This window comes from Larimichthys crocea, unplaced genomic scaffold (genome assembly GCF_000972845.2).
Source record: "Larimichthys crocea isolate SSNF unplaced genomic scaffold, L_crocea_2.0 scaffold269, whole genome shotgun sequence".
In the NCBI taxonomy this organism is placed as follows: Eukaryota; Metazoa; Chordata; class Actinopteri; family Sciaenidae; genus Larimichthys; species Larimichthys crocea.
This window is the reverse complement of record NW_020853550.1, coordinates 611,718-627,579: the sequence shown is the minus strand read 5'-3', so window position 1 is coordinate 627,579 and position 15,862 is coordinate 611,718. Positions and strand designations below refer to the sequence as shown.

Genomic DNA, 15,862 nt, shown 5'->3' with positions numbered 1-15,862 from the left:
TGAATCACAGTTCACTGCTGATGTTGTTCTGGTGTGTGATTGAAACGTTCCATTCAAACGTTGGATTCAGACATTTTTTGCTGTCCTCTGTGAATTTATAACCAGATATTATGTAGCTTCATGAGGGACAACATGGACAACATGAAGTTGCATTTATTTGCATTAGTAGAATAATCAAATAAAATAATACACACAAAATAATTGTTTTTAAAGAATTTTATTCCAACATATTGTCATGTTTTGCTGTCCTGTTTTCATGCCATATCTGTCTGAATAGACGTGAATGCAGCAGAAAACGGACAAGGAACAGATTTCTTCTAATTCAAAGCTTTACAGTTTACAAAAGAAAAAAAGTCCCAGCTCGTCAGCTTTGGCCTTTTTCCTTTGCTGCTGAAGATCATTACGTAGATTTTGATCTTGGGAACTATTTCTTAAACTGCCAGAACAAAATGGGAAGAAATACTTTATGTTCAATGTCAACAGGCAACTCTAAAACCTGCAAGTTAAAGTGTGTAACATGCAGGCCTGTGACCAGTGAGGACACAGACATCACCCTATGTGGCCTTTTCTCTGAAATGCAGTTTATATTTTATTTAGTTATATATAGTGAGTTTTATGAAAGATGGATTTTTAAAAAACGTATTTTCAATTTGGCAAATGCAAAACATAAATAAATAAAAAATACATTTTATTTAGTGTTTATTTACTTTTTATTGTGTAATGCTTCACTTTTAAAATGTAGATAAATGCTCAAAGTGCAGAAACTGTCTATCACACAAACACACACACACACACACACACACACGCACGCACACACACACACACACACACACACACACATGCACACAAAACAATATTGTTTCACCTTTACTTCTTTGCCAGATGCAGGATCCAGGATAAACAAAGGGAAGCTGCTGTAGCTCTTTCTTTGTCTGTTCATGACCACAGTAAGACGGCTCCAGACTTAGGATGCAATCAAACTCTGCACTTTAGCTTGCCTCTCCTGACTTACCTCTGGAAAGTTTGCCTATAAGTTTGATGTTTTTCAGTGTGATGCCTGTGAATAATATATTCTTTAACTACAGCAATGCATTCATACCAATTAAACTCACTGGTTAGGCGGCCAACATAAACAAGTTGTCAGTCTAGACAGCACTTTCCTACATGTGACTGTCAATGGCCAAATGTTTTGAAAAGCTACTAAGATGATTGGTGGTATACTATATCCAGAAACATCCTGCCGGTACATCGATACTGCATATGTGCAGCTGTCAACAAAGATGAGACCCATTCACACACTGATGGCATTGGCTGCCATTCAAGGTGCCAACTGCTCATCAGTTTGAGGAGCTACACATTAACACACTAATGGCCAAAGACACTTCTGAACCAGGCATCGAACCACCGATCATCTGATTAGTGGACAACCCACTGTACCTCCAAGCCACAGCCAGCCCTGTGTATGTATCTACCTTATTTTGTCATATAACAGATTTATGTGTGCTGGACCTTTTGGAGGTTCCTGATGTGGCCCACAGGCCCACAGTTGAATAGGTCTGGATGTTAGTCTCATTAAATCTAAAAATAAGTCTCAAATCTGTATGCTCAGATTTGAGTTATTACTCTGAAAACTTCTGATTTAGTGAAACTTTGGAGAATACAACATGCATGACAAATGTTCAAAAAAATGTAACAGAAAAGTGGAACAGAAAAAAACTGAAAAGTATCCTGAATTTTCAGATCTCTTCAGAACTTCTGTGGGGGCAAAGAGGTGGCCACTTAGACTTCTAACCTCAGTATTTCAGAAATCCTGGCTACGGCCCTGGTGACAAGCATCGTTTTAGATTTGTGTCACCTCTGGAGCATGTACAAGCTAATAAAAGTACTGAAGGATGGTGAAACAGGTGCGTCTTGATTCTCTGTTTGCATGTCCTTCAGAACCTCCTCTTCTTATTGGTCTAAAAGTTCTAAATACAGCAATGTACAAATGACTAAAGACAACGTAGACATGTTTGTTTCTGTTCAGCTTTATTTGTAAATGCATCTTGGATAGAACAAAGAAAAAATATATATAATATATTCATATGTACTGAAACGTTAAGTTATGTACACATTTAGGGTTTACACTAGAAATTTTCACAACCACTGATTTGCTTTAAGATATGGTATCAGAATAGTCTCTGTGTTTCCTGGATGCAGCGATGTACACTCCTGCATATTTACATACATTCATAGGATGTGATAAAATGCCTGTGATTCACACAGGCATTAAAAATTCAAAAATTGAATGAAAGGAATGATGTACAATGTTGTGTACCCCTGCTCTTTGTCCCTTTACATACATTAATTACGCATGGACGGCATTGTCACACCCTTACAGATTCACAGCGGGGCGTGCTGCACGTAGGAAAACAATGTTTGAGAGCAATTTGGGAATTCCAAAGTATGTCATGGCCTCAAAAGAGATGTCGTGACTACATTTTCCAGAAGCTCATCCTCCTTGTAGTTCAGCACCATGGTGTTTAGTGTGTCCATTGATGTCGCCTCAATGAAACATGACTGCCGGCTGAGGTCAAAAGCTGTCAGGGTGTCTCCAGTAACAGATAAAGTAGAGTTGAGGCAGATTTTGTGTCAAGTCGTCAGCAAAATAACAAATAATTATAGCAGACAGACATTCAGTTCCGTGGCTATGCACTGACTGACATGGACCATATATGACACCTTTTGAACAGCCACTTTACATCCCATCATGGATCATTTGAAAAGCCTGATTCCCCAAAACCGTTTGGGTCTCCAGTAAGGATTTTGTGGTACAGTAAGGCCAAAAAGCGAGACAAATAGAAGACCAGCAAGTAGCTACACATGATTTTGCTTAAACAATGAACAAAGATCATTTAACACTGATCAGAAGGCTGATTTAACAATCACTGTGCACTTAACCTTTAGTTGTGTTTCACTTTTGCATTTCTTGTGTTGCTCTGTCATTCTCCTCCTCCGTGTGTCTCAGCAGGTTCTCTAAGTTGCTGTAAAAATGTGAGTCCCGGTAGCTTATCATGAGATTTCCCTTATGCAATCAGTAGTTCATGTCCACATATTCTGACAGGTGCATCAACACAAAGTTGAATAATAAAGGTCCTCCAACTGTACTGTCAATAGACTGTGGTGCAAGGCAACAAAAACCCCACAGCAGAAACCTTTGTGGACCCCAGGAAGACCCGGTAATATCTTACGAGGATCCGAATGAACTTCAGTCTGACTTCCTGAACATTGCATAAGATGAGGAATGTCCAAGACATTGGCAGCTTTCAGGAAGATAAAAGGCAGTTGTTTTTATCCAGGTAGAATGGACACGCAAGGCTATTACCAAAGCTATCCCATAATCCAGACTGAATGAAAATAAGCTTATCTTATCTTCTGCTTAAGCAGGCGATAAGGACAGAAAAAATATAAGGAGTACAACATACCAAAGCACCAACAGCAACAACAACCTTCAGCTGATTACAGGATGGTAACCGCGTTGCTTCACTTTTGTACAATAAATTAGAACAATCACAGACTGCTGAAACAAAAAGCAAGGCGTGCCTCCACTCACAAACTCAAATTGACTTGATGAAGGCGCAAACATTTGTACGCACACCCATACGTTCACGCTCACACCTTGCCATGGCCTAAGTCTGTATGCAAGATGATCAGTGATCCCAGTGATCCTAGCGGGGGCGTCAGTTTGCCGAGCGAACTGTCCGGCTGTTTCGTGGAAAACGGTGGACTTTGATGTGTTTTGAGAGGTGGTCACTGCGGGCGAATTTCTTCTCACACACTGGACACTGGTATGGCTTGACACCTGAGTGGGACCGCCGGTGTCGAGACAATTCGTCTGACCGGGAAAACCTGAAGGGAAGAATAAGAGATGTTTTTCATTTGGCAAAGACAATGAGGAGAAAGTCAGAGTCAGGTGTGGACTCACGTCACGTGACTTGGCAAAGTCTGACTCGAGTCACAAATCTGATGACCTTAGACTCAACTTGACAAAAGTTGCAACTGGACTTAACCGTAATGACTCGTGACTTCATGTTTGACTTGGAATGACTTGATATCTTTCCTAAACCCAAAGATTAAAATTAAATAAGATAAAATGTGACTCAACTTGCTTTTCTTGACAACAGATGTGCTTTTTTATCTGACAGCAGTCAACCACATTGCACAAGCCGGAGGCACACATCACATTTAGACACTCACATAAGCAGAAGTGTAAACTGTAGTGTTTGACAGACCACACAGATCTACAGTATCTAAACATTTGGCTTTTAGTTACAGAAAGCTGAAGACACACTGATTCAATAAGCAAACCAAAAGTAGATTCAGGCTGAATTGACTGTGACTGAACCTCAACTCACTCCTGATCATTTGGCTTTTGTCCTGAAATATATTTAAAAAGCCATAAAAACAAACACTTCAAACATTATTTATGTCATTTTACTGTATTAACTCTAAATGTGAAAACATTTCAAATGCAATTCGACTTGCTTGGCACATTCGACACACAAGTTTAGAACTTGCTTGTCACTTGTAAAACAATGACTCTATCCCGCCCCTACACAAAGTGAATGATCCTAATTTAGTAGTCTGTCTCAGGTGTGTGTGGTTTGGCAAAGATGATCAAACTCCATTTGTGTTAAAGCAGTTGCATAACACATCCAGAACCTGTTCTGTCCATGAGGAAACTATTTGTCTTGGCTCCTCAGAACAAACAATGACAATGGATTTGAAAAAAGTATTTATCTTTAGAGCAACATGTGTTCTAATGATATTTCATAGAGGCTAAGTGCCTCTATGATACAGTTGAAAAGAAAAAAACCTTGAAACTCTTCCCACTGCCCCTGCACTGTTATATTGTCTTTTTGTTCTGGCAATTCCCTTTTTTTCCCAGCATGCACATAACAGCGGTCAAGGCCAGAATTTTTCTCACCGAGTCCCACAGCATAATTATCCGTCACAAGCAAGAATGCTTCACATGTTGATGCTACAGCTCGTTTGCCTGTAACTCATTTGGACAAGCAAAACATTGCAGTGGGGTTAGCATGCGAGGCGTACGCTACTTGGCTGGAGCCAAATGAATGACAGCTCTGGGGCTTCTTCCCAGCAACCTAGTTCTCTTTTTTGAGAACTAGGAATTGACTGTCCCCAGCCAGGCTCTGCGTCCCAGATGTTGCACTGCTGACCTGACAAGATGATAAATCGATTGCACCCTGTAATTAAGCAGCAACACATAAAGAGCTGCAGTAAAAATCTGTTGTACTCTCTGTCATATGTAGATACAACAAGCTTACAGCTAAGACCTAAAGTAATGCTGCTGCTATAATAGGCATGATTAAGTTACAACAGTTGCAACATCTGACAGCAGTTTATACACTGCCAATAAAAACATCCTAGTACCACCCAAACACCTACCTAAGCAGAACAAGCAGAAACAAGCAGATCCAGTCTGCACAGTAACCTGGGTACATGGAACAGTTGTCTGACTGAGGTTTTGACTATCTGTCCAGTTACATCTTCTAACCTGGGGACTGAAGAGGACTGGGAACTCGTGGGGACCATTGCATGCGCAGGATATATTTACTGTAATGTGGAGAGGGCAGTCAGCATAATCATCACAGGGTGGATGTAGGATGAAATTTCAGACATGAAAATAAAAGAGGCTAATGGCTTAAACACATGTTTTATATAATGCAATGTCTTCCAGTAAATGGTGTGGATCCAAATCTGATCTACAAACTGTTTTACATAGTTTGTAGAGATGGTCTCAGTCTGTAAACGGTAACACTATCACTGCCACTCTGAAGTCTGATGTTCCACCATCTGGTTTGGATCTGTTGCTATGTGAAATCTATCAGAGAAACAGGCGGGATTTATTTCATCCACTCTGAGTCCCAAGTGAATCAATTTGAAGCACTTTTCTTTCTTTTACAGAGCTTTATTTTCATTTCCTGTTAGCTGAAGGTGTTCTTGAGTTAAACAGTTGAATTACCAAATCAACGTTTCGTCTCATTAAGAAAAAAACCTCAGAAATGTCTCCAAAAGACTGACTTTCCAGAGTTGGACTGGACCGTAGAAGCAGACAGGAATGAAAAGCAGTCCTGTCCAGACCTCTTCTTCTGAACTTGAAAGAGAGGGTTGCACTGCATCCACTATGAGTGTATGTACGTTTCCCTCTTCTAGTTAAGGATTCCCCTCGTGTGTGGGCACATTACTCCCAGAAACCCCCCCAGGGAGTCACCAGCTTCATTCCTCCAACAGTGAGCCTGTAAGAGCTGAGTAACACAGCCTGGGCTCGAGGATATCATAAGCACTGTGAAGCAAAAATATGCAGCAGAGACATCGATTGTACTAGACAGCTGGACATTTAGCTCTCTTTTTAAGTTGGAGTGAATGGAAACACTGAAGCACAAACTTTGCTCAATCATTGTAGGCAAAGATTCAAATGATCAATTTAAGTCTCTCAACTTGTTGTAGGTTTTTAGTGAGACTGACAAAAGGCATGACACCATTGTTTTCAGCTAGCTGGGATGATCTACCCTTTCCCATAGGATCAGTACATGAGAGGAGACTGTTAACTCTATAAGCTCTACAGCTTCAAGTAGATTCCTACAGGATGTGAGAAAGCAACTAGTCCTCAAGTTTTATATTACTTCTGACAAACCTTGTGTAAACCTATGGTGATAATGCTAACTTTACATAATGCACATAAATGGAAGAAGACAGTGGTCTTACCCCTCCAGTTCTCTTTGTATGATCTGCACAGCAAAAACTCTCAAAACCTGGGCTGCATTCTTGAACCTGAGCATCTTTCTTTGTTTGCTATAAAGCTATCACATGGAGCTTTAGAAGTCTAAATCACTTCATGAAAAAAAAAGAAAAAGAAAAGAATGAGCAATGAGGAAAAAATAGTTAAGTACCCTGCAGCCTCAAACCCACAGGAGCCCCACAAGCTCCAGGTTTCACTTGGTTTTTGCTCATTTGCACTGGGACCCTGTGTCAAAAGCAACTCTAAGATTTTAATTATATTAGTTCATACTGCACACATAGTGCACATTCCAAAATAAATGTGTTTGGGATGGGGTTAATAGGGTCACACAGCTAATTGGGTTAAATCATGGTTGTGCTAAGTTGATTTTTAAAGTTTATGCCACATAACATAAACCAGTGGCTGCTAACAGGCTCTGTAGATGGTTGATGCAAATGTCCTGATAGCCTCTCATATATCTGATATATAATCTGATCTACAGTGTCTGTGTTCTCACAGTATTATCTCGTCTTTGCGTTTGTTTCTGGAGTGACATCGTTACATTTGAATATACAGTAGCACAGTCAGTGCATCTTTCCACCCTCCCCGTTCCTCCCAGTCTATGAGGAACCTTGACTGATCCCTCTCTTCCCTTTCATGCAGCGTGGCAGCCTGGACGTTCCTAGCCCACAGTCATGGTAACTATTCAACACTTTGTCTTTGTTCGCTCCACTTCCTCACTGCTTCTCCCTTCAAATGATTGTGGCAAAACTGAAACAGGCCTTTTCTCCCCCTCTGTCTGCCTCTCTCCCCCCAATACCACCACCACCAAGAGCACTTTTTCTCCTGTCTTTTCTTTTTTTATAAATCTCACTTACTCTCTTCTTCTCGCTTCAGTTGCTTCTTTCCCATTTGACCAACTTTTTTTTTTCTCCTTTGGTCGGCCCCCTCATTTACCCCTTCACATACAGTGGGCTACACACAGATACACACACACACACACACACACACACACACACACACACACACACACACACACACACACACACACACACACACACACACAGTGGTTCTCACACACACTTCCATCCAAACTACATCCTGCCTTTTGTGTACAGACAAGAGCCCTTTGTTAGTTGGAACACACAGCCTGGATTACTACTGCACAAATTTCTGCAGCTCCCTCTTGTATTAGGACACACACAGCATTTCAAGTACAGTACATGATGGTGGCAGGTTGCCAGATTGTTACAATCTACAAAGCTTTTGGGAGATATTATTGATCACTCAGGACCTGCACGTAAAAGGAAGGTTTATGAATCACTGAATGTTTGGAGACTCCTCCAAGACTGATCCCTGCAAGCCGTGGCAGGTAGAAACCAGATTACATAACAGCTCACTGGTTGGGAATGTGTTAGAGCACATGTAAATGGAAGTCCTGCTACTGTGTGTGTGTGGAGTGTGTCTCAATCAGAGGTTCCTCAATTGTCTAGTATTAAAGGGTTAATTAGAATTTATTGAAGTGGGTTTGTATGTGGTACCAGCACTAAAGCTAAGCAATGTCCAGCTGTGGGCAGCAACAAAACATATCTGAGCCACCTAAAAAAGTGTTTATATTGATCGATGCTTCATAGCCACCAGACTTCACTGACAACAGTATTTTTTCCTCACAGAACATGAGAATTGTTATTCAGAGTTGTTATTGATGCTGATGAATCTAACATTCGTTAGATATCATAATGTAAGTTGCTGCAATTATTGTTTTTGTGAAGGGAGTCTGGTGGAATTGAGGTGGAGATTGATAGACTTCAGCTTTCTGTCAAAAAGAGAAAATATTCTAAATATAGCATACACTTCATTTTTCATATTAATTTTTTTAGGTTTGTTATGTGAAGTTTTTTGTTTGTTGCTGCCCCTTCCACAGTAGTGTATTGCTTGTGTCTGTGCTGATCCTCCAGTTTGATGTTTTCTGTCTACTCTAGGTAATATACTTGCTATAGATAAATACCTCATACAATGCCACCTCAATGAACACAAATTAAACCTATAACAATCATCAATCTTTATTCATTAAATTATGGTTTACATACAAGCTAACTTTATTCAATTTAACTTAATCAAGTGCAACAGCAAGCACAGATGGGCAGTGCTGTTGTGCCGCTGATTCTAGAAGTCATTTTCATCAAATATAAATGTCTAAATTCTCCTGTTAATCATGTTTCAGCATCACTAAATGCTACAACAAGCTGCAGCTGAGGAAGGTTAGTCAGAGGCGCACATCATAGCTGTATCAAATTCAGTATTAAGTGACAATTAGGAACACAACACTCTCACCATAGTTGCTGAATTGATCTAACATGGAAGTGAACTGGTCACAAGGTTTTTACAGTGTCATCTTTGGCTTCATTCCACTATTAGCTGTGCATCCCTACTGTGCAGCAGAAAACAGTATATAAAAGTGTTTATAGGGCTATTAATTCACATTAGTTTGTTTTTCTTGACAAAGTTGACTTTCAGTTGTTTTTGATGACCTTCTTTCCTGGAGCCACCAGTTGAGAACCAGCAGCTAAAGAGAGCATGGCTGACGACTGAGGAGTCAAATGCTGCACTCATTTTACCACTTTGAGTAGGTCTCACTGGCTGACCTGATGTCCTCAGGAAAACAGCCAGCTCCACTCTGGCAACTGTGGGCGTTAAGTCACACTCAATCACACACACATAAACACACACACATACACACACACACACACACTTTCAGACTGAAGAATGTAAAAAGATGCTCTACTTTAACGAGCAAAGAAATTGCCTCACTGATGAAGACATCCAAGGTCTCTCTCTCTCTCCATTACACACAGCAGGTTCCAAATTAGATCTTGGTGCGTTATACTTAGCATACACAAATACGCACACACACACACACACGCACACGCACACACATACTGCCCCAGCAACTGCACAGCTGTTCAGTCTCAACAGGAGGTGCCCATGTTGTGCCCATGTGACTGCAGCCCACATGCTCAAAAAAAAAAGGCACCCCAGCGTTATAAAAAAAAAAAAAAAAAAAAAAAAAAAAAAAGGCACCCCAGCTATTCTTACACATCCCAGATATCTCACTGCCTGACATGAAGTGTGATTGTGCAAGCAAACTCGTCTGTATTGCCACCACCTCACATCATCCCAATTAACACTTGGGAGGCTGCATGACAGCCATTAAGAGCTCTTCAGCTGCAGGGCTTAGTGAAAAGAAAACAGTCTGGTTGTTCTTCCTCTGCTGTTTTCCTTGAATAACTGTGAGCGCCCCATCATGTCACTGAAGCATACTGCTGACATTCCACAAACAGAATCCCAGTAAAGCTTTGCCTCCATGGTAATAAACCCTATCACACATAATGACATTTATGTTGTAGGGCTGCTTCTCTCATTTTTTTGAGTTGCTTGGAGCTTTGGGAGGGTGTGGGGGGTCTGCTTCTTGAGACCCTCTAATTACCCTCACTAGTCCTAATAGATGACCCTTAAAGCAGCAGGTCAGTTAAAGTGTCAATTAAAATCTGCACCACACTCGGTTCCTTTGAGCCACCTGACACATACGGATATGCCACACTGACAAATAATTACTGCTGATTCCGGCAAACAGGCCACACTACCAAATGGGGGGTTAAGCCCTTCAAAATCATGCATACGCATGCTAGAGTCTGCTGCTATTGCTCAGTCAAAAACAAACCTTTAAACAGCCTTTATATAACCAGTCATAAATATGAGTCAATCGCAGAGTCTAATCTACTAAAGTAACAAAGACATAAACACAGAGCCACATCAGTTCACACTTCCTTCACCAGTACCCACCTCCATCCACAGCCCTGCCAGTTGCAGGCGAAAGGCTTTTCCCCCGTGTGCCTCCTCAGGTGAGCCTTCAGGTGGCTGCTCTTGGTGTACATCTTGGTGCAGCCAGGAAATGTGCATTTGTGCATTTTGATAAGATCCGCCACCGGGTTCTTCTGGAACTTTTGACCTCCAACGAGAATCCCTGACCCCTGGCTGGCTGAGTTACCCCCGATCCCCAGAGGCTTGGCTGCAATAGGGACAGGAGCAATGCGCACAAACTTGGAAGAGACATTAAGGTTGGGGGAGGGCAGGACGTGGGGTACCAGGGCAAAGGTCTGACCTTGGATGTTGACCAGTAGCTGTGCAATTTTGATGTCTGAAGCTGGGGCAGGCTGTGGGGGCTGGGGCACTGGCGTAAGAGGTGCTACTGCAGGCTCCTGCTTGATCTGAAGGGGCTGAATCTGTAGGATGACCGGCATCCCACTACTGTTTGTGCCACTGTCTGCTAATGAAGCTTTGTTGCCTGATGCTTTCTTGGCCTCTGTGCTGGACTCATTTGTGGGGTTAACTGATTTGGTCTCACTGGAGGCAGCAGTGGCTAGGCCAGCAGTGCTGGAAGTGGGGACAGTTTGGTCTGAATACTTAGCCTCATGCTCCAGCTTAGGCTCAGGGGAGGCCTCTCTGCACCACTCCAGACCAACTTCTAGACCAAGAGCCTCCTCCAGTCCCACTCCCAACCCAGGGCAACTTTCTCGGATCTCCTGCTTCATTGTTACCACCTCCATATTTTCCTCCAGGAATTCTTCGATCTCTTCCAGCGTGGGCTGGAAACACCCTCCAAGTTGTTCCTCTGTCTCCACATTGGACCAGGTGAGGAAGTCAAAATTCTCCTCCTTTATGGGCTCACGTTTGGAGAGCTCATCTTTCCGTGAGTCCCAGTGAAAAGTGGACAATGGTATAGGTGTCACGGATCCTGTCTGCACTACACTGGCACTTCCTAAAGAGGCCTGGGACAGCAGGTGATCCAGGATGCTGTCCTGGCTCTCAACACTGGAGTTGCTGCCATAGCTGGAGCTGAGCACCTGGGAGTCTGGGCTGGAACAGGAGCGAGGGCTGGATGACTCGCTCAGGTCATCCTCCGAAAAAGGTGACGGCATCACTTGGTAGGAGCCCAGATCTGTCACCATGTCTGATAGCTGATAGGCCTGTGGAGAGCCACTGTAAAGAAGAAAAGTCCCCTCGCTAACTGGGGAGTTATCTACCATCCCTGGATACTGCCAAACTGCTGTCTCTTGTTGGACTCAGAGTCTGTGTTTCCGATGATTTGTGAGAGAATTATTCCTTGTGCTGCTGGGAAAGTTAGGCCAAACAAACCCAGGTCACCAAGGCCACACTTCCCACCATCCAACACCTGGTGTGCTCTCTCGGGGTGGAGAAAGTCGGGGAAATACTCTCACAATCCAAGGACTCCAGCCAGGATACAGTATGTCTGAATAGAAATAAACAGAGATAGTCAGAAGTCTGTTAATCTTAATCCCACATTTGCCTACTGCTCAAAATCAAAAGAACTGTTGGCCTTTAAGGTCAGACTAAAATGTGCCATATCTTTCAACCCATGTGTCAGCCTATATGAAAACTCACACACACACACACACACACACAACACACACACACACACACACACACACACACACACACACACACACACACACACACAATCTCAGGTTCTCATGGATCGTGGCTGCTGCTGTGGTCCTGCATGACGTCCACTACATATACTACTACTGTCATTATTGTTACCATATCTCCATTACAGTTTATAGTTAGATAATGATTTGCTGCTGCTGTGCATCTGTGTCTCTCTATCTCTATCACAGGTTCCACTGCTACTGTAATCATTTTGTCAGTCATTGTAATTGTACAGTATGTTTTTGTTGATTTGTTCTGTACACGTGACATCTATTGCATACAATGCTGCAGCAGCTTTTCAGGCTTGCAAGTTAATCACTGAATGCAGCTGTGTCATTTAAAAGCTTTCAAATCACAATATCAGTTACACAGCACAGTGAAATACTGTGTTATAGAGTCATTTAAACAGTAGACTGTAAACTGCACTCATAACACAGATGTCAGTTGCGGTAACACTAAAGGGTCTATCCTCCCAAAACTAATACAAAAAGCAACTATTTCATCAGAAATGTGTCATTTTGAGCTCGAAGGTTCGTTCTTGACCTTGAAGACAGACATGAGATGCAGCAGTAGACCTTCAGTTGAAAATATTTTGTTAAGTTTACTTTTGTGAGTTGTGTCTTCATGCTTTCCTATCTTGTTTATCATCTCATGACCCTGCAGATTTATCCTGCAGCAAGACTGAGGGGGGTCCCAAGCTCTCCAAACTGGAAACCACCGTTTTATAGACTGCAGACTACTTTGCTGTGTAAAATTTGCCATTATGGAGAGAAGAACTATTAGAAATGTAAAATGCAGTCAATCAATAAGGTTAGACTGATCAATTCATTCTTCAAACACAGATTTGATGGTTCTGAGTTCTCAGATATCTCCAGTAACAACAGTAACAGTAACTTTAATATTGTTTGGTTTTGTTGGACTGTTTGTCAGAAAAACGATTTTTCGTTTTTTCACATATCGAAAACAGATCTATATCATGGCACGACTACAGTAGAGACTTTGTCATTTTTATTTAATCTTTTGTTTAAGATGTTTTTGTTCCTCTCTTCATATAACAGAGTTATTGTTCGATAACTTTATCACTTCTTATGGCGGCCTATTTCAGCATCAGACTGTAAGTTCATGACTAATCGATCAGGGGGCTGTAGTTGCTACATGTGGCTCAACAACAATGAGAGTGTACGGTACCACTTGATCACACTTGTTTTGATGCCGTCCAACTATAGGCTTCATAAATAGGTTATTTTCCTGGAACAGAGAGCGTTGGTCAAACTCACCCCGCCAACACCCCCTCCTCCTCCTGCTGCTTTCCCTATCCGCCCTCCCTTACCAGGGGCCCCTGCATGGTCTGAGTGACCGAGAGTAAACCCAACCAGAGGAAGAAAAAAAACTGTCAACATTATTTTCAGCAAACGCCGCATGGGGCAGCCGGGAGCAGCGTGCGCTCCTCCGCTGCATGCGTAAATCACCTGCCCTGCTTGTTTACGGGACAATTAAAGAGCTGCAAATCAGTCACATCGCTGCCTCTGAAGTGAAGAAGATTTTCAGACTCAGTCATCAGATTCCTCGCGTTGAAATGCAGGCTGGTGCGTTTTGCGTGCCTCGTGTGGGACACATTGTGATTCATTACACATGTTTGTGGAGGGAAGCTTGGACATCGCCTCTTATAATGACTGGGCCTTATATTTATAGTATTAAGCCAACACAATTTCATGTTTGCATCTGTGTTATAATGATAACAATTACAATTATAACCATTAACTGCTCCACCAGATTTCGCAGGCAGCATGGAGCAGAGAAATTAAAAAAAAACTCATCTAGATTCATTAATTTACAGTCTGGTGTTAAACTGCGGCAGAGAGTTCGAACCCCACGCTAGTCCACAGTGTCAGACTGTGGGACTGTGTTCTGGCCATCCCCGCCGCGGTGCATAACGCATGAGTAGGCGCGCGTCTCCGCTCTCAACGTAAACATGTTTTCGTCAAGCCCGCTGCAGCATATGGCACCGAGCGGATCCAACACGCGCACCGTGCACCCCCCGAACCAAACCATCATAAAACAAACCTGCAGCCTTACCTCGCTCACTCAGATCAAATATAATCCCAAAGCAAAAGGCGCGGGGAGAAGTGTTTTTATCCGGTGCATCCGTCTGTTGGCAGAGCAGCTTTTGCCCTTGAGACTTGCCATGCAGCGGCAGCAGCGTTCAGACTGGCTGAGCTCTGGCTGAGTTGTACTATATGACCGTCACATGACTGCCCGTGTGTTACACGGTTGTGAGAAATGAGAGGCTGCTGGCTGAAGGCTCGTCCCCGCTCTGCAGCCTCATTGGTCGGTTGTGGTGGGATGGAGGCGGGTCGTCTGGTGCTGTCACTCACAGGTTCTGCTGCGTGGAACAACATGTGGGACGCCACGGTGAAGGAAGGAAGAGGAGTAGTCAAGTGTTATCATCATAAATAAGAAGGTGTAGAAGTGGGCCAGTCAGAGATTCAGAGTTCAAAAAGAACCTGTCATGTTTCCAAAAAACGCACAAGATCACTTCCACATATTTTTCTTTTTTTAAAGATCTGATGTAAGCAGATCTGCTTATACAGATGAGTTTAAGTTTGCTTTGTTTGCACAGGTTAAAATCAGTTGTTCAGACTGTTCCAAGATTGTTCCACAAATAAGAGATTCTTTGTATGGAAGCCTGCTCACACTGCAGAAAAAGAAAAGTGGATCAAATGTACATGTAGTATAATGTAAAAGGTTTATTATATTAAGATATTATTGTGGTATTATGCCATACAAGCTGTATGTCAATAATTGTAACAATATAAGTTATCATGTTATAACCTGATGAGTTTGATTGCCGTAATAACATGAAAATATTTTGTTACCATATTCTAAACATTTTTGTTTTATTCAATTCAATTCAATTCAATAAACTTCATAAAGCAAAGTATGGAGGTGGACTGGTGGCTGGAGAGGTGCCAGCTCGCCTCCTGGGCACTGCCGAAGTGCCCTTGAGGTATCAAATCCTTAACTGGGCTGCCTACCTGGGACTTCACCATCTCTCATGTCTATGAGCCCTTTGTGTATGTGTGGTTGTATTTTGGGTCTATATATGTAAAAACTTGAGTGGAAAAAGAATTTCCCCACTGAGGGATCAATAAACTGTCTATTCATTCTAAAGTGCAGCTCAGGTGGTAGAGCAGGTCATCTAGTAATCGGAGAGTCAGTCTCATACAGTCCACCACTACTGACACACTCACCACTGTGAGCTGAGTGAAAAGGTTGATGACCATCACTGATATCCAGAACACATTTGAAAAGATCCTTCAGAACAACTCTAAACTGGAACAGACTGGTTTGTAACTCACTACTGGAATGAGTTAGTTGGAGGTAGTGATTGTTCTGAGAGATTTTACAAGATATTTGTAGTGAATACATTTTCTTGTTGTGATCTTGTTTAAAATGTATTCTTAAGTCTCTCTTGGTAAACAGATCTTGATCTCAACAAGATTTCCTGAGAAGATAATTAAAATCTTAACTAATCAGAACTACTAACAGACATTCTCAATTGAATGTGTG

General features: G+C 42.1%; 1 protein-coding gene across 1 annotated transcript; it reads right to left on the bottom strand.

Annotated features, from left to right (window-relative positions):
• Positions 1 to 2,663: 2,663 nt before the first annotated feature.
• Positions 2,664 to 14,603, bottom strand: klf15 (Kruppel like factor 15). The gene is made up of 3 exons (XM_010747399.3): positions 14,369 to 14,603; positions 10,625 to 12,092; positions 2,664 to 3,888 (listed from the first exon to the last, which is right to left on the bottom strand). The coding sequence occupies exons 2-3, from the start codon at positions 11,866 to 11,868 to the stop codon at positions 3,720 to 3,722; spliced, it is 1,413 nt and encodes a 470-aa protein (XP_010745701.1). The 5' UTR covers positions 11,869 to 12,092; positions 14,369 to 14,603; the 3' UTR covers positions 2,664 to 3,719.
• Between the last annotated feature and the right edge of the window lie 1,259 nt (positions 14,604 to 15,862).